At 44.0% G+C, this 25,793-nt stretch overlaps 1 protein-coding gene across 2 annotated transcripts in view; it reads right to left on the bottom strand.

Moving 5' to 3' along the window:
* The window catches only part of PIBF1 (progesterone immunomodulatory binding factor 1), a 165,147-nt gene that overhangs the window by 104,544 nt on the left and 34,810 nt on the right, over positions 1-25,793 (bottom strand). For both annotated transcript variants that reach the window (XM_074961959.1, XM_074961967.1), the window contains exons 9-10: positions 18,053-18,178; positions 8,606-8,704 (exon numbers count right to left, since the gene is read on the bottom strand). In XM_074961959.1, coding sequence (XP_074818060.1) covers positions 8,606-8,704; positions 18,053-18,178 — 225 coding nt within the window. The remainder of the gene's footprint in view (positions 1-8,605; positions 8,705-18,052; positions 18,179-25,793) is intronic.

Here is a 25,793-nt window from a genome sequence, read left to right as displayed (position 1 = left end):
TCGCATGGCACTGTTGTAGCCGGTGTCGCAAGATATTTACGTGCCAGATGAGCTAAAGATTCATATGTTGACTTCATGCTTCAATCACCATTCCAGAGGACATGCATCCATGCTGATGACAGGTTCTTCTTGATAATGACCCAAAGAAGTGCAGATTGACACATGCTCATTTTCATCATCTGAGTGAGATGCCACCTTGTGATGGAATGGACTAGGCCCAAATGCCCCCTGCTGGAGGCCTCAGAGTTCTGCCACACCCATCACAGGGAGGGAGCAATGGAGAAGTCCTCCAAGCAGGCTACAGAGGCTGCAGGGGAAGTAGCCAATCAGGGCCCACGAGGGCCATAAAAAAGGAGCTGCAGAGCAGTAGTTAGCTGCTGCTTGGAGCAGAAGAAGAAAGGACTGCAGGCCTGGCTGCCTGGAAGAGCAGCAGGGCCACGGACGGTTTGCTAGCAGGGACCGGGGGAGTACTGAGGCAACTCCTGGCTGGTTGCTAGGACTCAGCAGACACTGAACCTGGGTAGGGCTACAGGAAGATAGTATCTCCAGGGAGGAAGCCCTGGGGATACAATCCCATACCAGGGCTGAACTACTTAAACATCACAGCCAAGGGAGGGCTAGAGAAATACACCACCACCACAGGGGTTCGAAGATAGTCTCTGGTGGACCGTATACCTGGAAGGGGTTTGCGCTGGTTAACATGCAGACAGTTTGACTTGGCTAGAATGCTGTGTCACTGACAAACCCGCCTGAGAACCAGCAAAAGGGGTCACCAGAACTAAAGAACGCAGACACGCCCAGCCAGAAGGGGGTACTCATGAAAGGTGAGTGCCAACCCCGTTACACACCTACAGAAGGTTGATTTTCTTTTTTGGTGGTTTGGGTTCTGTAGTTTCTGCAACGGAGTGTTACTCTTTTAAGACCTCTGAAAGCATGCTCCACACCTCATCCCTCCGATATTTTTAAGAATCTGAAGAATCCGACTTCAGATTCTTAAACCTTGGTTCAAGTACCATAACTATCTTTAGAAATCTCACATTGGTACTCTCTTTGCGTTTTGTCAAATCTGCAGTGAGCGTTCTTAAACCGAACAACATATCTTGGGTCATCATCCGAGATTGCTATAACATGAAATATATGGCAGAATGCAAATAAAACAGAGCAGGACACATTTTACTCTCCCCCAAGGAGTTCAGTCACAAATTTAACTAACGCATTATTTTTATAACAAGCATCATCGGCATGGAAGCATGTCCTCTGGAATGGTGGCCGAAGCATGAAGGGGCATACAAATGATTAGCATATCTGGCATGTAAATATCTTGCGATGCCAGCTACAAAAGAGCCATGCGAATTCCTGTTCTCACTTTCAGGTGACATTGTAAATAAGAAGCGGGCAGCACTATATCCCATGAATGTAAACAAACTTGTTTCTCTTAGTGTGGCTGAACAAGAAGTAGGACTGAACTTGTAGACTGTAAAGTTTTTTCATTGTTTTGTTTTTCAGTTCAGTTATGTAACAACAAAAATCTATATTTGTAAATTGCACTTTCACGAGAAAGAAATTGCACTACAGTACTTGTATGAGGTGAATTGAAAAATACTATTTCTTTTGTTGATCAGATTTACAGTGCAAATATTTGTAATAAAAAATACTAAGATAAAGTGAGCACTGTACACTTTATATTAGTATTTTTGTGTTGTAATTGAAATGAATATATTTAAAAAGTAGAAAAACATCCAAAAATATTTAATAAATTTCAATTGGTATTCTAATGTTTAACAGTGTGATTAAAACTGTGATTAATCGCGAAGAATTTTTTTAATCGTGATTAATTTTTTTGAGTTAATCACATTAAGTTAATTGAGATTTATTGACAGCCCTAATAAATAATGCCATTGAAATCACAACAATCAGACCACCTCAGTGGACCAGGAAACCAGCATTCAAGAGGTCAAGAAACTGTGCTTTTTTTTAAAAGAAGGCTGTTGCATGGTTTTGAAGTTTTTAAAAAAGAAAAAAAATTATATGCCCAAAATATAAGATAGCGTTTTGTTAAAACAAAAATTCTATACAGTAAAAAGAGAAAAAATGGCACTTATCTCATTCTTTACGTGATGAATATATTTTCCAGCAGGGTTCCACATTTTATATGAATTCACTTACAGCATAGTGCATGCTGGAATGTTATATTGCAGTGAGGGTTAGGAGTCCCACAAGGGACAAAATACACAGGACTGAATAATAAAGAGTGTTTACAGGTTTGGGCAATGTGCTAAATGCCCTAATAGCAGTATCTTGGTTATTAGGTGTGAAGCACATATTGCTTAAGTTAACAAAATCTTAACAATTCCTATTTACAGCTCACCTTTGAAACCTAGTTCAAGCAAAATGTCACTTAAACGTTCATTCCAAGTAGACAGCGAGGTGGCACGATTGGTTAATGCATTAGCCTTTCAGTTCTAAACACCTGGGTTTAAACATGTATTAAGTCATATATGAAATGAATGTAGTAGCCTCATTCAAATCCTTATTTGGATATTATCTATAGCTCAAAATCAGCAATATAATTAGCATGACTACTAGTCGTCATTTAGGAGAACTAAGCATTTAAATAACCAAAGCGCTGCAGGGCAGGACACTGGAGCTATTGTGAAGCAGTACAGAGAATTATTCACAACTCCTCCCCATACTAAAATATATTAATAAATTGGCATGGGGAAGTATTACAGCCATTCTACACCACCATTTGGGACATATGGAAGTGAGAAAACTGGTGGAGGCAGCAGGAAAGGAACAAATGGGCTACCCCAAAAGTAAGTATAATATTCAATTACTATTATGCTCCATACAAATTATAGCTAAATTGTTAGTTGAAAACATTATAAAAATACTTCCTATTCTCAACTAATGAATCACAGCACTGGTCCACAGAGTACTCCTGAGTGAATTATGTGCAAAAAAATTTAAATTATGCACCAAAAAATTTCAAATTATGCGCACAGTATTTTAAAATTCTGCAAATTTTATTTGTCAATAAACAAATGTGGCTCCAGCATGGCAGTGGGGAGCTGGCTGCACTGAGATGGGAGGTCACCCTGAAGACCCCATCTCCCCCAGTACAGGGACTCGGCAGTGAGGCTGCACCTGACCCTGACACAGTGCAAGGGCTGGACCTGCCCCAGAAACACCTTGGTGACCTGGCCCTCTGCACCAGGTGTGGGAGGGCAGGCTCCGCCCAGCAGGATCCAAGTGTGGAGGTGCTTACTGTGGGGGGATCCAGGTGTGGGGCAAAAGGTTTCTGTGTGGGACAATCTGGGTGCAGGTGGCTCAGTGGGAGATCTGGATGCACAAGGACTTATTGGGGGGTTCCAGGTGCAGCGGCAATGGGACTCTGCAGGCAATCCAGGTGAAGGTGGTGGGGATTCAGCAGGTGGGGGTCTGGGTGTGGGGAGATAGGGATCGGCAGGGGGGTCTGGGTGCCATGGGAGTGGGGCTTGATGGGGTGGGGGTCCAGCTGCAGCTGGCTGGGGATCAGTAGGATGGGGGTCCAGGTGTGTGGGGTTAGTTGGAGGAGTGCAGGTGTAGGGCTATGAGGGTGAGAGTTCAATGGGCCTGCTTAACGGGGGATTCCCAGCTGCTGCCGAGGGGGCGCCAAATGCCGGGCTCGCGATTCCCCTATCCCCTTTTCTTCTCTACCCCTGCCCCTCACTCCCACATTCCCCCCACCCCGCCCTATTCCACCCCCTTCCTTCCCCACTGCCTCTTCCCCCCACCCCCTCCCTCCCGTCCCTCATTTCCCCACCCCTCCTTACCCAGCCCCACTGCAGGAACTCACTATTCCACAGAAAACAGGAAGGCTCCCGCACACAGAAGGGGAGCACAACTGTCACTAGGACCCAGGAGGCGACGTTCAGCTGCAGAGTCAGTGGAGCCGATACAGCTGGGCAGCTCTACGCTTGAAGAAATGAGGGGAGGCAGAGGCATGTAACCCTGTGTCCCCCCCATCCGCCGATGTCTCACTTCTGTTTGAAGGGGAGCAATCCCCGCAAAAAACTGCACCCATGGTCGTGTCCTCTCTTCCCACACACACCCTGGCGCGGCTTCCCTGCCATTTTCAGGAGGGAAGCACAGGAATTCTGCGGGAGATAAGGGAGTGGTATTTTCTGCAGGCGCACAGTCACACAGAATCCCGCAGGAGTAATAGAGAATCAGAGAGCTCAGAGTCTGATGAAAGAGGTGCTTCACATCATATGAAGCTATCCCGCCAGCGTGAGTTGCACAACTTCACCACAAGAGGAGCACTTGTTTTGGCCACTAGTTATTTTAAATACTGCCCCCTTAGGTGACAGGCCTAACAGATAAAAAACTATGACATTCTTGAAACAACGGTGAGAAAAATATTCACACGATCTACTCTTTGAGAGACAAGGCAAGACAAGGGAAGATGAGAACGTTGCTCACCTCATGCAGTAACAGAGGTTCTTCAAGATGTGTCCCCCTGTGGGGGCTTCACTTTAGGTATCAGTGAGCCCCCGTGTCCATAGCTGGAGATTTAAGATAGTAGTTGCCCGGTCGCACATGCACGGTCCCCATCTCACGCTGCTTCAGGCGGTTCACTGGTGCTGTGCGACCAACCCCCGTTACTTTACTCTGCGGTAGAAAAGTAATAAAATTCCGAAGCAGAGGGGAGGAGGGAGGGTCATGGAGCACCCACAGGGACACACATCTCAAAGAACCTCCTCTACTGCACAAGGTGAGTAACGTTCTCCTCTTCTTCGAGCGATGTCCCTGTGGGTGCTCCACTTCAGAGCAGTGCCCTCCAGTGAAATGAGGGAGCTTCGGAGTTGAAGACGTAGCAGATGAAAGTACGGTATGTCCAAACAGAATACGGGAAGATGCATGTTGTTGCAAAGTGTAATGCTGGGCATATGTGTGTGGAGAAGCCCAGGTTGCAGCCCTATAGATTTCCGTGATGGGAACATTATTAAGAAATGGTATGGATGCTGATAGGCCTATGGTAGAATGCGTGCAGATCCCTGAAGGCCCTACAGTGTAGGGGGTTCTCGTTCATGCTGGAGGTAACACAGTTTTATGCAGTCTGATATCCATTAGAAACACATTCTTTGGAAATGGCATTACCTTTTGATCGTTCGGTGACTGAAACAAACAGTTTTGGAGACTTGCGAAAATATTTTGTCCAATTAACGTAGAAGGCTATAGCCCTGCGGACATCTAGGGGATGTAATCTAGACTGTTTGTCCGCATGCGGTTTAGGAAAAAATGTCAGCAAATGTATTGATTGAGATGAAAGGATGAGACAACTTTAGGTAGGAACTTGTGCTGTGGTCTGAGGGATACTTTATCTTTGAAAAAGACTGTCTAAGGTGGGTTCTGTATAAGTTCTCCCACCCTTCTGGCAGATGTAATGGCCACTAGGAATGCAACCTTCATGGAAAGATGGAACAAGGAGCTTGTAGCCCTGGGCCCAAAGGGAGGGCCGATGAGGGCATGGAGGATTAAGTTGAGGTCCCATGGTGGGGTGGGATTCCGAAATTCTGCAGAGGCCCTTAAGAAAACGTTTAGGGAGTGGATGTGTAAAGGTACAGAATCCATCTACTTTATGACTGAATGCCAAGATTGCTGATAGATGCACACATATGTAACTCATGGAGATGCCCATCTGAGTTCCAGCAAGTAGTCTAGAATGAGAGGTAAAGGGGCTGAGAGAAGTGCAGTCTGTTTGTTGGCACCATGAGTCGAATGGCCTCCACTTATGTATGTATGTGAGTCGGGTAGTTATCCTATGACTGTTTAACAAGATGTTTTGTACATCTGTGGAATATGTCATTTCACAGTCTGAGAACCATGCAGTAACCAAGCTTTGAGATGGAGTCATTGGGGATCCAGATGGATGACACAACCTGCAGCTGAGGTAGAAGTGACAGTGTGTGTGGTGCGTAGACCACCATGTGCAGAAGCTAACGGTACCATGTTTGTTGTGACCATTCGGGGGCTTTTAGGATCACTCTGGATCTGTCTCGTTTGATCTTATGAAGCACGCGGGCTAGGAAAGGAGATGGGAGAGAAGGCATTTAAGTAGGGGAGCGTTCAACTTGATGAGGAAGGTGTCACCCAGAGACTGTGGACCGAGTCCCGCTCTGGAGCAGAACTGGGGGTATTTGGTGTTTTGTGCAGTTGTAAAAAGATCCATCATTGGAAACCCCCACATCCAGAAAATGTCTAGTATTACTGGTGTGTTCAGCTCCTACTCATGGTCCTGATAAAACTTCCTGCTTAGGGTATCTGCCATAGTATTCAAAAATCCACTCTAACACCAGTTCAACACCTGGAATTTATTGGAGTGGACCTCAGCTCCCTCGAGGCAACAGCCTCCCTACCGACAAAACAATTTCTGATTCTAACCAATTTGATCTCCACAGCACAAAATAGCCTGCAAGTGTCTGCCAGAACTTGCGTACAAATTTTAGGCCACACGGCCACCATGACCTTCGTTGTCTGACACGCAAGATTACATATGCAGTGCCTCCAAGCCTGGCTCCAAACAAATTATGTCCCACACAAGCACAGTATAAACAAGTGCCTCACCATGTCAAAGACAGTCAAAGATTCTCTTTTGTGGTGGACCAACCTGGACAATGTCTACTGGTGGGGTGCCCTTCCTAGAAAACCCACTGTTGATCACCATCACTACGGATGCGTCCCTTCTAGGGTGGGGAGCACATCTGCAACCACCCTCTGTATAGGCCAATGCTCCGTGACTTCCGGTGGATTGTCTTGATCAGAGAATTCCTCCTCCTCCTCCTGAGCCCCCTGTTCAGAGGTGCCAGGTGGGATCAATAAAGGTGTTTGAAGTGTGTCAGCTGTGGGAAGGCTGACAGGTATGCCTGGTTGTCGTTGTTGGTATGTAGCCCATAGGTTCCAAAAAGGCCATTGTGGTTGGAAGGGCATAGTGGGCATCCAGTTTTCGGTTTCTTGGTACCGATGGTGCCAAAGGGACCCTCTGTTTCAGCTGCTGACATGGCCGGTGCGGTCAGTACCAGGAGTGTTTGCGGAGTGTGAGTGGAGAGCCTTTTGTTGGCCAACTCCAAAGTTGGAACATGGTGTCCCGCTTTTTTGCCGCCTTCTTGGCGGGTTGATCAGGAGCCCGTGCCATGGAGGAAGGGTCCTTATCAGAGGCTGCCGATGGCAATTTCTGGCCTGGTAAGGTGCGTACCTAATGTTAGATGCCAGGTGGAGAGATCTCTCCATGAGGAGTAGTTTCAGTTGGAGATCTCTTGCCTTTCTGGTGCAAGCTTTCAGATTGTGACAGTGCGAACACGTCTGCAGTACACGTGTCTCGCCGAGACACCGGGCACACAGAGTGTCCGTCAGAAAGAGGTACAGAAAACCTGCAGATAGTGCAGTGTTTGAACCCTGGAGAACCAGTCATGCCCCTCAAGGAGCGTACTCTCCCTGTAAAAAAACAAAGGGCAGGGGAAGTACAATAACCACCTAGAAATGGAAACCTACATGCCCTCTGAGGAAAAATTTAAGTAACTTTTTTTTTTTTGGGGGGGGGGGGGGGAAGAAGCAAAAGATGGGGATCAAATAGGAAGGCTAACTATTCTAACTGAAAACTAAAAACTAAGGGAAAGCTTAGTTCTTGCTAAGCTGCGAGGCGCTGCTAAGTGCTCTGACTCGAGCCAAAAGCAGTAGAGAAGCAGCTGAGGGGGGGTTGCTTGCACAGCACCTGTTAACCGCCTGAAGTGGTGTGAAACGGGGACCGTGCATGTGTGACCCAACTGGGCACTGATTCCTTAAATCTCCGGTTATGGGCGCAGAGGTGCACCGACACCTAAAGTGGAGCACCCACAGGGACATCACTTGAAGAACAGAAGAATCTTGAGACAATCTGGATTGCTGCTCAGACATTCTGGAACTCCACTGGTTGCTCATGGGTGAAAACGCATTTTGTTAAAAACTAATCTTGTCCACTTAGAGAAATGATGAAAACACAGAACAGAAATGACAGGAACCTCTTCAGTCAGAGAGTCCAATTCCCTGCTATCACAGGAAATCATGTCATATAATCATGTTCATAAATTTATCAAGATCCACTTTAAAACTGGTAAGTAGTTTGCTTCCACTATTCCTATTGAAAGTTTCTGAGACTCAGTCCTCTGATAGTTAGAAACATCATTCTAATTTCCAGCCTAAAATTTATTCATGGGCAATGTATACCCTTTGTTCTTATCGTCAACATTATCCTTTATCTTAAATAGCTTTTCTCCTTCCCTGTTGTTTTACTACCCTGCGGTATTTATAGAGAGTAATCATATCCCCTCTCAGGCCTTCATTTAGCTAGGCAACACAAGCCAAGTTCTTTTAGTGTCTTGTAAAATAGGCTCTCCATTCCTCTGCCCATCTTAGTAGTCCTTCTCTGCACTTCATCCAGTTTTAATTCATCTTTCTTGAACATGGTTGACAAGAATTGTATGCAGTATTCCCTTTAAGTCCAGAAAAAATTATCAAATTTAATGACATAAATATACTAGTATCTCTTTAGTTCAATTTGTGTATATGCATTTTAAAATATACTTACTGTTCTAAGAGATGCTCATATTTTCCTAAAGCATCTTTTTCAGCCACAACTGCTCTTTCTTTTTCAGCCACAGCATTATCTCTTGCTTCTCTCAAATTTCTGAAGTAAAAAATAAAATTATTCTGTCAGCAATCTGGTATATATGAACAAGAATTTTCATAAACAAACAATATTAATTTATATCTAAATCTCTTTTTTAGTCATTTTGGACTGGCTTACAAGAGCTGTATGGGAGTGCTAACTTATTTTGTGAATAGCTTCTCATACTTAATAGTTGACTATTTGTCTTTTTACACAAAAGTCTTAATTTACAATAATTTTCCCATCCCCAATTTCATATACATTTTTACCAATTGTGACTTACTGGTCTCAAATAGTCTACATCATTGCCACTGATTATATATCCCCGTTTCTCAAAATGCATTTACTACCTCTTTGAAAAACAAAGATGTATGAGACTCTTTTCTGCAATTATATTATTCCACATAATCTTTTTTGCTTTTATGCTGGTCAATTAAAAATAACCCTTTCAGCTGCTTTAGAAATTTTAATAAACTAGTTTTCTGAGTTACAAATTTTGAGAATTAAGACAACTCAGCATAGTTCACTTTGGGGCCAACAGAACACAAAATTTGCCTGACATGCTCCAAGATTTGTATAGGAAACAGACAGATTTGATTTAAGAAAATCCAGCCCTAAAAACTGAATTGAACACAGCAGATCTCCACTTTTAAGACCTAGCGATATTACTTTGTACATAATGTCAATGTTCTTTATATAATTCACATTTAGAGCCTAATCCTATAAAATGATGATTATCTGAATTCCCACAGCAGGATTAGATCTTCATTCATGTATAGAAATGACACACAAAAATGTTAAAGAATGTTAAGATTGCAAAGTCAAGAATTCAAAGTTTGGAAAAGGATTAAGGGTGCCTGACCCTATGAGGTTGAGTGATAGACATCATCCCAATTTTATACCTAGGGAACAGAGAGATTAAGGTAAAAAGTCTACATTAATTTTGGGTGCCCAATTTGAGTAGCCTAGGAACTGATTTTCAGAGCACTTAGCATTATATAGTACTTTATGTGTTCAAAAACAACTCCCCACTGACTTCAGTTGCTACTGTAAGTGTTCCGGCAATCAGAAGCAGGTATCTCAGATTGCATACTCATAAAATAAGGAACACAATTAGTGCCCATTGGTGAAAAGTTTGGTTTATGTGACTTGACTAGCATCCCCACCCTACCCTGGACTCCTCTCCCCACTCTCAGACTCCTTGCCAGGCCAGTTCCATCCATCCCTGGGCTCTTTATTCAATCTGTCACAGAGTCTGTTTCTGTCCCTGCAGTAGTTTAGAATAGGCTCAGGAATGCACTGAGCCTTACTTGTCCACCAGCCAGGAATCATCCTTCTTTTCCTCTTCCCATTCCAAGTTACCACTTTTGAACTCCCTTAGACCCCTTACACTTCTGTTCCAAAAGATAAGAGACCAAAATGGAAGAATGAGAACAAGGAGATAGTATCGTATAAGGTTAAGGCAGATCAAAAGATCCCCAAAGGATAGAATAAACCTCAGATGAGGAGCTCAAACACCAATCCTATGTCTAGAAAAAAGACATTGTTCATGTCCAAATTCCTGAGAACCAGAAGGACAGAATGACACACAAAGACTTTAGTGGCCCTCAGGCTTCACTGAAGATGAAGTGGGGACAATTCTATGAACCCTTGGTTCTGAAGGCTCACTAACTGAAACAGAAGATGTAACACTGAAGCCCGAGACACTATAAATAGGGAAAGGTTTACAGCTGAGAAAGAAAGACAGAAAGAACCTAAGTAGTATTTGAAACAGCAATGACACCATAGGCTCTCCTACACATTGAGATAAGCATATAGATTTGAATGGGCTGCCAGCCCTGGTAAACCTTAGGACCAATGAGCTCACTGTCACCAGCTTCCTTCTACACAGAGGATCTGCTCAGCACCAACACAGTTCCTGAGCTGTGCTTCCTGGATCTTTGAAGCAAAGTGGATCTTTGAAACCAAGTGGAGTTGGAACTTCAACCCTTTTTAGCATAACGTGCAAAAAAAGATGTGAAAAAAGACCTTCCTACCATGGGATTTTGATGTTGGGGCAGTAAAAGAGTCCCTCAGTACTAATCTTGATGGATCTTCTGCTTTGGACTAGGCCAGAAGTTCCTTAAGTGCTCCTCCCACACATGGAGTTTTAAGAAACCCTCCCCCTCTCTCAGAGTCCCAAGGATCAAACTAATGTAGACTTACTATCAGCCCAGACTGTGCCCCCCATACCTAAACACCTGAGGTATAGCACATGGTCATCAGCATCTGACAATGTAATGTCAAGATTCATACATCTTAAAGTTGGTATTACTGGCATCAGCCATGGTACTGATCAGGGTGGATAAAAATCAATGATTTAAAAAAAAATAAAATAAAAAATTGGATTTTTTTTTAATTTAAATCAGATATTTTTTGATAAAATGCTTTTTGAGAGAAAAAACCTACCTAAAGATAGTTTTAATTAATATATATTATAGCTCAAAGATATCTCATCATGGAATAGGGATTATACATTCTAATTCTATAGTATGAGACAATATATTCATGTAATGTTTAAGAAAAGATTTATAAATGAGTTCCAATAGTTCATGGATTAGGGACCCAATCTTATGGGGTTCCAGAGGCTTCTGTATAGCTTATTTAGATTAATCTTTCTATCTACCCAATGGGACTCAGTGCTCAGTCTAGAAGATACCATCAGAGATGCTTAGTTTTGCAGTTCTCCAACTGTGGATTTGTGTCTCCAGAGATAACATGCTTGTTAACAGCAAAAATGTTTTAAAATAAAATAAATATATAGAGGTGAGAAATAACGGACCTCTACCCTATTGTCCCTCTGCAAATTTGCGTACACCAGGGGTAGGCAACCTATGGCACGCGTGCCAAAGGCGGCACGCAAGCTGATTTTCAGTGGCACTCACACTGCCCAGGTCCTGGCCGCCGGTCCATGGGGCTCTGTATTTTAATTTAATTTTAAATGAAGCTTCTTAAACATTTTTAAAACCTTATTTACTTTACATACAATAATAGTTTAGTTATATATTAAAGACTTATAGAAAGAGACCTTCTAAAAACGTTAAAATGTATTACTGGCATGCGGAACCTTAAATTAGAGTGAATAAATGAAGACTCGGCACACCACTTCTGAAAGGCTGCCGACCCCTGGTGTACACAGAGTCAATCCCTTTCTTCTCTCTAAAAGTATCAAAAAGACTGTTGGGGGTGGAATAGAGCTAGATAAGGAGAAGAAGTCTGGAGATAAATGTGAGAAGGGAGGGACAGGCAGTAGAAACAAAAGTGAAACTGTTTGAGCAGCATATTCCAGAAGTCTTGAGGTCTTTCTGAGTGTAGCCTTCATTGATTTGAGATCTACCATACCTTGCTCTCACTGGAAGGGCAAACCTATAATGGCAGCAGGCCATAAAAGAGACCCAGTTCAACAATAAGAACCATTCAAGAAATACAAGTTTGATGATGATGTTTTAAAGAAAGTCACAGAAGTGAACTGCTGGAAGTCACTTAAGCACTTGGATTCAGAGACTGTTGAAGTGATAATTTCACTTTTAACAGCAGTAAATTCTTCTGCCAGCGTAGAAAGAATATTTTCTCCCCTTGGACTAATTCATTCAAAATTGAGAAATCGTTTGGGACCTGAAAAAGCAGGAAAGCTTGTTTTTCTTTTCCAGATTATGAACAAACAGGAAAATGAAGGTGAATACAATTGAGTTAGCTGCAGAAGCCAATATTTTAAGTTTCTCATGTTGACCTGGCTGACTTAGTCGATTTAATTTTTGTTTTTGTTTTTTAAAATACCTCATTTAACTATTTTAGTTAAAAACAATTTTAACAAAAACAAATCTGATTTTAAAAAACTTGACTGTTGAACTAAATTCAGCAACCCCCTTCCCCACCCCTCCCCCCCCAAAAAAACCCAAGGAGTACTTGTGGCACCTTAGAGACTAACCAATTTATTTGAGCATAAGCTTTCGCGGACTAAAACCCACTTCATCGGATGCATGCAGTGGAAAATACAGTAGGAAGATGTATAGACACAGAACATGAAAAATGGGTATTGCCATACCAAAAAGTCGCAATTCTCCAACAAAAAAACTTCAAAAACAAACTCCAATGAGTAACTGCAGAATTGGAATTAATTTGCAAACTGGACACCATTAAATTAGGCTTGAATAAAGACTGGGAGTGGATGGGTCATTATGCTAAGTAAAAACGATTTCCCCATGCTAATTTTTCCCCCTACTGTTACTCACACCTTCTTGTCAACTGTTTGAAATGGGCCATCCTGATTATCACAACAAAAGGTTTTTTTTTCTCCTACTGAAAATAGCCCACCTTAATTAATTGGTCTTGTTACAGTTGGTGTGGCAACACCCATTTTTTCATGTTCTCTGTGTATATATATCTTCCTACTGTATTTTCCCACTGCATGCATCCGATGAAGTGGGTTTTAGCCCAAGAAAGCTTATGCCCAAATAAATTTGTTAGTTTCTAAGGTGCCACAAGTACTCCAGGGTTTTTTTTGCTGATACAGACTAACATAGCTACCACTCTAACTAAATTCAAAAATTCATATGCTTGTTTTGTTAAAATATTATATGTTTGCTGTTGAAGCAAAAAAATCCCAAATACATAACATTGTTGTTTTTATTAAATAAAACAATTTAAATATCTGTCTGGTGATGTTCTCCAACTAATACAGCATGGCAAGAAAATCCTCCAAATATTAATGATTAACGTGCTGAATTGGAGATATTTATGAAGTCTTTGGGAGGTGAACTCTCTGCTTCAATTACCTTCGGTAAATGAAATAACCAAACAATCATTCATTTTCTGATATAGCTGTAAAACTAATCTGAAAAGTTTTCAAAATAAATCACTAAAAAACGTATAGTTTGTACCTTCTAAAAATGAAATTTACATCTCTCTCTAAGTTGTGAAGAATATGTATTAAGGTTATAACAACCAACAAGAATGCACTTTTATGTAGAAACACATGATTAAATCGAATCTTCCTGATTAGTGATTTAAATCATGATTTAAATCAATTTAACTCAAATCCACCCTAGTACTGATAGGAAATAAAATTAATGAGTTTATACCTCATACCTGTCCACAACAGAACAACAAGAAGAGTCAAAAAATGCAGAGAACAATACAGCAGGACAAAGTCTAAAGAGAAGCTGTGAATGTACAGATTAACAATACTCTATAGTTATATCCTCCCACCCCCAAAATAAAATCCCCCCTGAAACTGAAACCCAACCTCTGAGGGCCCAGAGTCAAAGGTACCGCCTCAGGCATGGAAGAGGTTGCGCTCGTGCTCAGTCAGACGAGCAGGCGAAAGCCCTCTATCTTCCTGTGCTTTTTGCGAGGCACCAACGACTGCGAGCGGTGGCGGGTCTCTGCACGCGAGGAAGTCTTCAGTGCTGGGGAGTGACAGTGCCGAGGATCACTGACCTCTGAGTCCTTCCTCTGTGGACCTCCCTCATTGAAGCTGGTGCACTACACACTGATGCCAAAGTACCCAGTGCCAGGTCCACGGGGATCGATTCTGATTGTTGCTGCAGGCCTGCCTCGATGAGCAGAAGTTTCAGCCTGTGCTTCCTTTCCTTCTCGGTCCTGGGCAGAATCCTCTGTAGATTTTGCACTTGTCAGTCTGGTGAGATTCCCCCAGGCACTTAAAGCAGGATATGTGTGGGTCAACTTTGGTATCAGCTTTTGGCAGACCCCACATGGCTTAAAACCCCTGGGACTGAGGCATGCCCTGGCTCCGGGAAGCAAAAGGGGAAGAGAACCCCGGCGAACAAGGGGGTTAAAAAAACTACACTACACTATACTAAGAACTATTAACTATTTACAGGTAATAATTAAGAGTCCACTAGGGGATCGTTTGAGAATGAGAGAAAAAAGAGAACGCTTCAATGACGGTGACTGGCGGTAAGAAGGAACTGGAGAGGCGGCAGATTGGCAGGGCCCTATGTGGAGCACCATGAAGGCATGACTCCGGGGGCGCCTGAGCTGACCCAACAGCTACTGCTAGGGGAAAAACCTTCCGGCAACTTTGCATGCGGCGCACACACACCTACTTGGAATCAACATGAGCAAGCACCCAAAGAAGCATGTTCCTGTTTATCAGGAGGAGAGATGAACAAAGTCCCAGTTTGATCCTCAACGGACATTCCATCAGTATTTTCCTTGACGGGTGACCACTCCATTTCCTCTGAAGGAGTATCTCTTAGTTGTCATGCATGTGCCACTCTTCTTGAGGAGGAAATGGTGTCAGAAGTGCCAGTCATCTCTGCACCGATTAAAACATAGGTGGCTCTGGAGGGCAGCAGTGCCTGACATGAAGCCAGTACTGGGAAAGCTGTCGATACTGGTGGAGGTGCCTCTGGTACCATGAGGTGCAACGGTGTCAGGTTATCAACAGAGCCAAAACTGGCGACGTGTTTGTTTGGCAGCACTGGGAAAAGCCTTCACTGACTCCTGAACATAGGACATAATAGTTGGTGTTCCTACATAAGGTATTTCCAGGCAGATGGAGATTTTGGCAAAGGAAGCCCACTAGGTTCCCTGCAGCAAACCACAAGACTTGCGTTGTTTGAGGAGCATGGGATCCCCTCAGAACCAACATGTTCTGCATCAGTATCAGTGACAAATACTGCTGCACAGAGTCAAGCTGCAGAGTCATAGCCAAAACCACGGATGGCGGTCCCCCAATCATGAGGGACTACATAGTCTGAGATATGCACACCAGTAAGGTGTCAAAATAATTTGTCACCAGAGTCGTATATCGAGGAGAGGTGCATGCCAAGGGCTTCACTGACAGGGTAAGGAGTTCAAGAGGTGACATGTCAGTGGAGTAGGAGAACAAAGCCTCAGCTTTCTTCTCCTTGGTCTCCTCTTGTAAAGCAGAATACTTTCTTTTTTCCTTCCTCTTCCCTGGAACAAGTTCACAAGGAGATCTGAAAACAGTGTCAACTCTAACAGCACAAGGGCAATTTTCAGTGCTGACAACAATGCCAATCTAGATTGCAGTGCCAGAGTCCTCTATTTTGATGGAGCCTGTGGTGCTGAATGGCAGAACAATCCCACTAGATGTTTGTCTCAGGCTAATTGATTTCAGGCTGGTTTCAAGGCTGAGGTGGCATTGTTAATTCCTCAGGTCTCTTTAAAAAAGTTGTCAGCACAGAGGAAGACCTCAAAACTCCGGAAGGTGCATTAGGACAATCTGGTTGAAGGCTTAAGGAAGCCAAATGCCCCTGCAGACTTAACTGTTTGTCCTTTGTCGTCCAAGGAGTGAAGATGTGGCAAATTGTGCACTGGGCTAGGTGAGCTTCTCCCAGTCACACTACACAAGCCTCTGCCAGTGTGTCTGTCTCAGTAGCTGAACAGGTCACACATGTTTTGAACCCTCTGTGGTGTTCAGGACCCAACACAGCCTTGGCAGTAACCTAAGGCAAGTGGTCTCAACTACTTTAACTGTACTAGAACTATAGTAACATTAAGAAAAGGACAGGCTAACTGGCTAGTGGACGCAAGAAAAAAGTTCCAGTTAGCTCTCTGTGATAATGATGAAGAAACAGAGGTGGTTGTGAGAGAGTACTCCTTTGTATAAACTGGACTGATGTTGTCATCCTAGTGTGACAGGTACTTCTGCATCTTCCTCCTCTCCCACCGGCAAACGCGGGCTTTTTTAATATAATTCCACAGTTCAATGCTAAAGGCTGTAGATTTCCCATAAGTGGGAATGCACAGTAGCCAACAAAGAAGGATTTTTATAATGTGGGCAAAACAACATTTTTTTCCCTAATCTTGTTTTTGGAAACAAACAAACAAAAATTCAATCCGAAGACCACACCAAATGGTTCAAGCGTGGCAATGTTATAAGTAACTGAAAATGGTCCTAATAATGTAAAGTGTGTATTTTAACTACAAGTGTCACCACCTGCAATGCCTAGAACAACTTCTTCTAACTGAGTTTGTATACAGTTAGAAAGTGAGATGGTTGGATCTAAACACAGTCTGTGTGCACACACATGGTTAAAACAGCCCAAACCATTGCCTAGGCTGGCACAGGGCTGTCTTCCAGCAACTGATTTAGTACACTGTTTCTGCAATGTAAATGGTACCCTCCTAAAGAACCAATTCTAGGGTGAGGCCTCTAAGAGACTACCAATTAATAGGTAGTGGACCAGTAATGGCAGTTGATGTTTATTTAAAATAAAAATATAACATACATAAAAAATTTTGATCATATATTTGTTTACACTGAGAAAGACAACAACAGTGTGATATATGTAAAAATATGGTGGTCACTCTGTTGTAATTGTGTCAGTGTCAGAAACTGATTACAAAGAATTTGTACTTGCAATGGACAGAATCTTACCTTGTACCTGCAAATACACTTACCAGTTCTCCTGATCTTCGATTATAGTCACATAAGACTGGATAGGTTTGTGCAATAATTACTATTACTATGACCTCTTACTATTGGCTGATCACTTTGGCAGAGAGAAACAGTGCCAAAATTCCTACGGTCATAGGTCCCAACCTTTAAATGCCTAAAGACTTAGATAGGTGCTTAACACTATGCATATGAGGCATTCCACTGAATTCAAATGGGACTACCAACATGCAAGGTATGTCAAGCAGGTAGGTCAGCCTTTGCAAGATTGGTATCACAGTATGTTCTGCTGAAAACATAACAGTATAATGAATTGGAGATCTATACTTTTTTTAGATCATAAGTTTTAAACCATATCAAACTTGCTTTCTTTTTTTAAAAAGTAAAAAAACAAAAACAAAAAAAAAACCCCTCACGACTCATTTCCCACGTTCCTCATTCTTCTCAAAACAGTCCCCTCTCAATTCTCAGATTCCAAGGCTTGTCTCCAGAACAGCTGCAAAGCATCATATATAGGAGACTACCTGACATGTATGTACTTTATACATATTAATTTCACTATGATATAAATGACAGCCGCACAAAACACAAACCACTAATGCTAAAGTGGAAGATAACTTTTGCTTTTGCTGACAATTAATTATTTTCAATACTAAGAATTGTCAGCAGTTATTTTAAGAGAAAGCAAAAAATAAAACTGCACTTTTATTGTAAAGATGTAATTTCGTATGAAAAACTTTCTTGTAACATCTAAGTTTATTTAATAATGGCTTAACAGTAAGTCTAATTTTCTGCACTGTGACCACCCCTTCCCACCATAAAACTGACAACATGATTCACAAATAATAGGAACACAAACACAAATATGACATATGACAATGTATACCTTAATTACGTTATGCCTGAAGGATTTTTTTTTTAAAATAACGTTTACCTACCTGTTTTCACGTTCATACATTTCCTTTGAGGTGCTTCGAAGCTGTTCAATTTCTTGATTTGTTTTCAATCTAATTTGTTCCAATTCATCACGCAATTTGTTCTCATATTCTGTTTTATAATGGTCTCTGAAAATTAAACAAATCAGCATAATTTACAGGAATTTAATAGAGAAATAGTTACACCTTCTGGATCACATTATTATTTGCTTTGCCATAAATCTCCAAGGACCTGTTACTCAAGATAAGTACAGCTGTGGGTTTCTTTCTTCAAAATGTGTGATCTATGCAGCTTACCTAAGAATGGCATCCAGGCTTTTCTTGACAGAAGTACTGGCCTCAGTTATTAGTGACTCACTTAAAACTAATTGTTAGTAACATGTGTGCTTTAGTAGCTCATTGATTAAAAAAAGTCAGGAATTATATAAGTGGGGTCTGCTGTAATAATTGGGCCTACAGATTTACCCCACTTTGGAGCCTAACTGTGGAAAAGTGGATAAAAATTTATAAAATGTCACAAGAAACAGTTACTAATCTGTCCTGTAACTACTGTTCTTTGAGATGTGTTACATATCCATTCCACTTCAGGTGTATGCATGCTAAGTGTACTGTTGTTGGATGTTTTTTCCTCAGCGGTACCCCTTGGGGTAGTGCATGTGCCCTCTACTGCCTCGCACAGCTGCATGGTGGTATAAAAGGCAGAGCCACCCCCTGCCTTCCTCAGTTTCTTCTTACCGGATACATTTTGATAGCAACAGAAGAAGGAGGGGGTTATAGAATGGACATGTGCAACACTTCTCAAAGAACAACAGTTACTGAACAGGTTCATAACCATTTCCTCTTCAAGTGGCTGCACATGTCCATTCCACTTCAGGTGACTCACAAGCAGTTTGATCTGGAGGTGGATAAAGACTGAAGGACCACACATCCAAATATGGTGTTAGCTCTACATTGCTGAGAAATGGCATGAGACACGAAGCTATGGACTGAAGACCAAGTTGCCAGTTTGCAAATGTCCAGAATAGGCACTTCAGACAGAAAGGCTACAGAGGCTGCCTGAGATGTGGTTGAATGTGCAAGCACTCTATTTGGCAACATCACGCCTGCCAAATCATAGCATAAACAAATACAAGAAAAGATCCAGCAAGATCTTTTGAGAAAAGCCCTAAAGGCCCTTTATTCTATCTGCAATTGCCAGGAAAAGCTGTGAGAAAGACCTAAACAGTTAGTCGTGTCCAGGTAAAAAGTTCGAGGCATTCTAACGTTCAACATGTGTAGTGTCTCCTCGTCCCTATGATTATGAGGCTTAGAAAAGAAAGTTGATAAATATAGCCTGATTAATGTGAAAATAAGACACCATCTTGGTAAGGTACTTTGGGTGAGGGCTTAGGTAAACCTTGTCCTTGTAGAATACCATATATAGTGGTCGTGAAACTAGAGCTCGTACCTCATCCACACTTCTGTCCGAGGTGACTGCAACTAAAAGGCTACCTTCATGGAAAGATGGAGTAACAAACAGGCAGCCAGTAGCTCAGATGGATGACCCGTTAGCTTTGCTAACACCAGGTTTAAGTCCCAATGGGGAATAGGATCCTCTACTTGGAGATATAACTGATCTAAACCTTTAGAAATCTGATCATCACACGATTGGAGAAAAGGGAACAGTTTTCAACTGGCAGGTGGAAAGCTGAGTTAGCTGCCAGGTGGATCTTGACAGAACTAATAGCAAGGCCCTGTTGCTTTAGATATAACAGATAATCCAACACATAGGGGATTGGACCCTAGCCCAAGTAAATGTCTTTCTGCTGGGACCAGATGTAGAACCTCTGACATTTCACCAGGAAAGTATACCCGATAAAAGGTTTTCTACTAATTAAAAGCATCTCTTGAACCCCATTTGAACAAATTTCCTCCTGAGAAGTTAGCCACGGAATATTCAGGCTGTCAGGGGGAGGGCCCGTAGTTTGGGGTAGAGGAGATGACCATGATTCTGAGAGATCAGGTCTGGTTCCAACGATAGTATCTACAGAGCTCAGTTCGAGAGGTTCAGCAGAGTGGAAAACCAAATGCTGTCAAGGCCAGATTGGAGCTATGAGTATGACTGGAGCATGGTCCTTCCTCTCTTGGAAGGAGTGGAACTGGAGATAAATGCATACAGGAACTTGTCTGCCCAAGGCAACAGGAGAAACCCTGGGCTATGATCTGCCCGAGAGCAAACCGGTCTATTTGGGGACTCCCCCATTGTTGGAAAATTAATCTGGCCACCATCTGGGCGGAGACAACACTTGTGACTGGAGAAAGATCCATTTGATGGGTCTGCCAGTTTGTTCTAAACACTTGGAAGGTGAGAGGCTTTGAAACGGATTGAGTTGGCAATGCAAAACTCCCAGAGCCTCATCGCCTTGTGGTAGAGCAGTCGACCAGGCCCCTCCTTGCCTGTTCACATAGCCCTGGTCTACACTAGGACTTTAGGTCGAATTTAGCAGCGTTAAATCGATGTAAAACTGCACCCATCCACACGATGAAGCCCTTTATTTTGACTTAAAGGGCTCTTAAAATCGATTTCCGTACTCCACCCCTGACAAGTGGATTAGCGCTTAAATCGGCCTTGCCGGGTCGAATTTGGGGTACTGTGGACACAATTTGACGGTATTGGCCTCCGGGAGCTATCCCAGAGTGCTCCATTGTGACCGCTCTGGACAGCACTCTCAACTCAGATGCACTGGCCAGGTAGACAGAAAAAGGCCTGCAAACTTTTGAATCTCATTTCCTGTTTGGCCAGCGTGGCAAGCTGCAGGTGACCATGCAGAGCTCATCAGCAGAGGTGACCATGATGGAGTCCCAGAATCGCAAAAGAGCTCCAGCATGGACCGAACGGGAGGTACGGGATCTGATCGCTGTATGGGGAGAGGAATCCGTGCTATCAGAACTACGTTCCAGTTTTCGAAATGCCAAAACCTTTGTCAAAATCTCCCAGGGCATGAAGGACAGAGGCCATAACAGGGATCCGAAGCAGTACCGTGTGAAACTTAAGGAGCTGAGACAAACCTACCAGAAAACCAGAGGGGCGAACGGCCGCTCCGGGTCAGAGCCCCAAACATGCCGCTTCTATGATGAGCTGCATGCCATTTTAGGGGGTTCAGCCACCACTACCCCAGCCACGTTGTTTGACTCCTTCAATGGAGATGGAGGCAACACGGAAGCAGGTTTTGGGGACGAAGATGAGGAGGAGGAGGAGGAGGAAGTGGTGGTGGTTGTAGATAGCTCACAGCAAGCAAGCGGAGAAACCGGTTTTCCCAACAGCCAGGAACTGTTTCTCACCCTGGACCTGGAGCCAGTACCCCCCGAACCCACCCAAGGCTGCCTCCTGGACCCGGCAGGCGGAGAAGGGACCTCCGGTGAGTGTACCTTTTAAAATACTATACATGGTTTAAAAGCAAGCATGTGAAAGGATTAATTTGCCCTGGCATTCCCGGCTCTCCTGGATGTACTCCCAAAGCCTTTGCAAAAGGTTTCTGGGGAGGGCAGCCTTATTGCGTCCTTCATGGTAGGACACTTTACCACTCCAGGCCAGTAACACGTACTCGGGAATCATTGTACAACAAAGCATTGCAGTGTATGTTTGCTGGCGTTCAAACAACATCCGTTCTTTATCTCTCTGTGTTATCCTCAGGAGAGTGAGATATCATTCATGGTCACCTGGTTGAAATAGGGTGCTTTTCTTCAGGGGACACTCAGAGGAGCCTGTTCCTGCTGGGCTGTTTGCCTGCGGCTGAACAGAAATGTTCCCCGCTGTTAGCCACGGGGAGGGGGGGGGAGGGTTGAGGGGGTAGCCACGCGGTGGGGGGGAAGCAAAATGCGACCTTGTAATGAAAGCACATGTGCTATGTATGTAATGTTAACAGCAAGGTTTACCCTGAAAGATTGTAGCCACTGTTTTATAAAATGTGTCTTTTTAAATACCGCTGTCTCTTTTTTTTCCTCCACCAGCTGCATGTGTTTCAATGATCACAGGATCTTCTCCTTCCCAGAGGCTAGTGAAGATTAGAAAGAAAAAAAAAACGCACTCGTGATGAAATGTTCTCTGAGCTCATGCTGTCCTCCCACACTGACAGAGCACAGACGAATGCGTGGAGACAAATAATGTCAGAGTGCAGGAAAGCACAAAATGACCGGGAGGAGAGGTGGCAGGCTGAAGAGAGTAAGTGGCGGGCTGAAGACAGGGCTGAAGCTCAAATGTGGCGGCAGCGTGATGAGAGGAGGCAGGATTCAACACTGAGGCTGCTGGAGGACCAAACCAGTATGCTCCAGTGTATGGCTGAGCTGCAGCAAAGGCAGCTGGAGCACAGACTGCCACTACAGCCCTTGTGTAACCAACCACACTCCTCCCCAAGTTCCATAGCCTCTACACCCAAGATGCCCAAGAACGCGGTGGGGGGGCCACTGGCCAACCAGCCACTCCACCACAGAGGATTACCCAAAAAAGAGAAGGCTGGCATTCAATAAATTTTAAAGTTGCAAACTTTTAAAGTGCTGTGTGGCATTTTCCTTCCCTCCTCCACCACCCCTCCTGGGCTACCTTGGTAGTCATCCCCCTATCTGTGTGATGAATGAATAAAGAATGCATGAATGTGAAGCAACAATGACTTTATTGCCTCTGGAAGCGGTGATCGAAGGGAGGAGAGGAGGGTGGTTAGCTTGCAGGGAAGTAGAGTGAACCAAGGGGCGGGGGGTTTCATCAAGGAGAAACAAAGAGAACTTTCACACCGTAGCCTGGCCAGTCATGAAACTGGTTTTCAAAGCTTCTCTGATGCGTACCGCGCCCTCCTGTGCTCTTCTAACCGCCCTGGTGTCTGGCTGCGCGTAACCAGCAGCCAGGCGATTTGCCTCAACCTCCCACCCCGCCATAAACGTCTCCCCCTTACTCTCACAGATATTGTGGAGCACACAGCAAGCAGTAATAACAGTGGAAATATTGGTTTCGCTGAGGTCTAAGCGAGTCAGTAAACTGTGCCAGCGCGCCTTTAAACGTCCAAATGCACATTCTACCACCATTCTGCACTTGCTCAGCCTGTAGTTGAACAGCTCCTGACTACTGTCCAGGCTGCCTGTGTACGGCTTCATGAGCCATGGCATTAAGGGATAGGCTGGGTCCCCAAGGATACGTATAGGCATTTCAACGTCCCCAACAGTTATTTTCTGGTCTGGGAATAAAGTCCCTTCCTGCAGCTTTTGAAACAGACCAGAGTTCCTGAAGATGCGAGCGTCATATACCTTTCCCGGCCATCCCACGTTGATGTTGGTGAAATGTCCCTTGTGATCCACCAGAGCTTGCAGCACTATTGAAAAGTACCCCTTGCGGTTTATGTACTCGCCGGCTTGGTGCTCCGGTGCCAAGATAGGGATATGGGTTCCGTCTATGGCCCCACCACAGTTAGGGAGTCCCATTGCAGCAAAGCCATCCACTATGACTTGCACACTTCCCAGGGTCACTGCCCTTGATATCAGCAGATCTTTGATTGCATGGGCTACTTGCATCACAGCAGCCCCAACAGTAGATTTGCCCACTCCAAATTGATTCCCAACTGACCGGTAGCTGTCTGGCGTTGCAAGCTTCCACAGGGCTATCGCCACTCGCTTCTCAACTGTGAGGGCTGCTCTCATCTTGGTATTCATGCGCTTCAGGGCAGGGGAAAGCAAGTCACAAAGTTCCATGAAAGTGCCCTTATGCATGCGAAAGTTTCGCAGCCACCGGGAATTGTCCCAGACCTGCAACACTATGTGGTCCCACCAGTCTGTGCTTGTTTCCCGAGCCCAGAATCGGCGTTCCACAGCATGAACCTGCCCCATTAGCACCATGATGCATGCATCGGCAGGGCCCATGCTTTCAGAGAAATCTGTGTCCATGTCCTGATCACTCACGCGACCGCGATGACGTCGCCTACTCGCCCAGTATCACTCTGCCAGGTTCTGGTGCTGCATATACTGCTGGATAATGCGTGTGGTGTTTAATGTGCTCCTAATTGCCAAAGTGAGCTGAGTGGCCTCCATGCTTGCCTTGGTATGGCGTCTGCTCAGAAAAAAGGCGCGGAACTATTGTCTGCTCTTGCTTTCACGGAGGGAAGGAGGGAACGGGGGCCTGACGATATGTACCCAGAACCACCCGCGGCAATGTTTTAGCCCCATCAGGCATTGGGATCTCAACCCAGAATTCCAATGGGCAGCGGAGACTGCGGGAACTGTGGAATAGCTACCCACAGTGCAACACTCCGGAAGTTGACTCTAGCTCGGTACTGTGGAAGCGCTCCGCCGAGTTAATTCACTTAATGCACTTAGAGCATTTTCTGTGGGGACACACACACTCGAATATATAAAACCAATCTCTAAAAAACCGACTTCTATAAATTCGACCTAATTTCATAGTGTAGACATACCCATAGAACATGGTTGCTATATTATCTGAAAATATGAGTAGATTTCATCCCTTGATCTGAGGCTGGAAGACTTGACAAACTCATTGGATGGTGCACAATTCCTCGATGGTTGTATGCAGAATTAAACCCTGGGAGGACCATAAGACTTGTGTTTTGCAGGACTCCAGGAGAGCACTCCAATCAAGGGCAGAAGCGTCCATAACTAGGGTAAAAGTTGGCTGTGGAGAAGCAAATGAAACCCTGCACACATATGTTTAAAGCACTTGTCCACAAGTGTAGAGAAGCTAAGATGTGTGTGGGGGCGTGCAAACCACCATGTCTCTAGGATGATGAATCACTGAAGCTGTCCAAACACACGGCTCCCTGAGACAGAGCTAGGCGTGTTCAACTATATAAGTGCAAGAGGCCCGATGCCTCAGAAGCTTGAGTCAATTTTGTATTGTCATGGTAGGATGGGCCTTCAGGTCTAAAAAGCTTTTTCCAGATGATGCTGGTATCATAAATGGGAACTGAAGACCTTGGCTTCCATCGAGTCCAGACTGTTCCTATAAACTCTATCTTTTGTACATGAGACAGGATTGACTTTTCTGCATCAATGAGCAACCCTAGTGCATCAAAGGTGTACTGCATGACAGTCATGCTGAACAGCACCTGAGCCTCAGACCAGCCAATCATCAAGGTAGGGAAACCTCTGAATTCCTGAGGACATCCGCCACCACTGCCATTATATGTTGTGAATGCATGTGGGGCTGACGACAGGCCAAATGATAGGACTCCAGACTGTAGGGGCATTGATTGACCACAAACCTGAGGAATTTCTTGGGGCCTGGATGTATTGCCATATGAAAATACCCATTCTGTAAGTTGAGGGCAGCATACCAGTCATTGGGATGCAGAGATGGAATAATGGAAGCCAGAGTAACCATATGAAGCTATTTTCTTTAGGTTTCTGGTGAGATCTTACAGGTCCAGGATAGGTCTAAGACCTCCCTTTGTTTTTGGAATTAGGAAGTATTAAGAATAAAATCCCTTCCCCTCTGTGAAAATGAGGAACTTTCTCTATGGCTCCCAACCGTAGCAGAGATCACACCTCCTAAGGGAGAGTCTCCTCATGAGAACAATATCTGAAAAGGGACAGAGAAGGGGGGATAGAAATAAATTGAAGGGTATATTGGAATTCCACAATGCTTCAGACCCTAGTCTGCCGTGATGCAGGACCAAGCATTTAGGCAGTTGGCAAAGAGAAGGGTAGGAGAGGTTGGCATTCTGGAGACTGGTATGTTGTCCTTGACAAACACCTCAAAATGTTT

Source organism: Natator depressus, chromosome 1 (genome assembly GCF_965152275.1).
Source record: "Natator depressus isolate rNatDep1 chromosome 1, rNatDep2.hap1, whole genome shotgun sequence".
Taxonomy (NCBI): domain Eukaryota; kingdom Metazoa; phylum Chordata; order Testudines; family Cheloniidae; genus Natator; species Natator depressus.
Note: the sequence above shows the minus strand (reverse complement) of the source record. Positions and strands in the feature narration are given on the sequence as shown.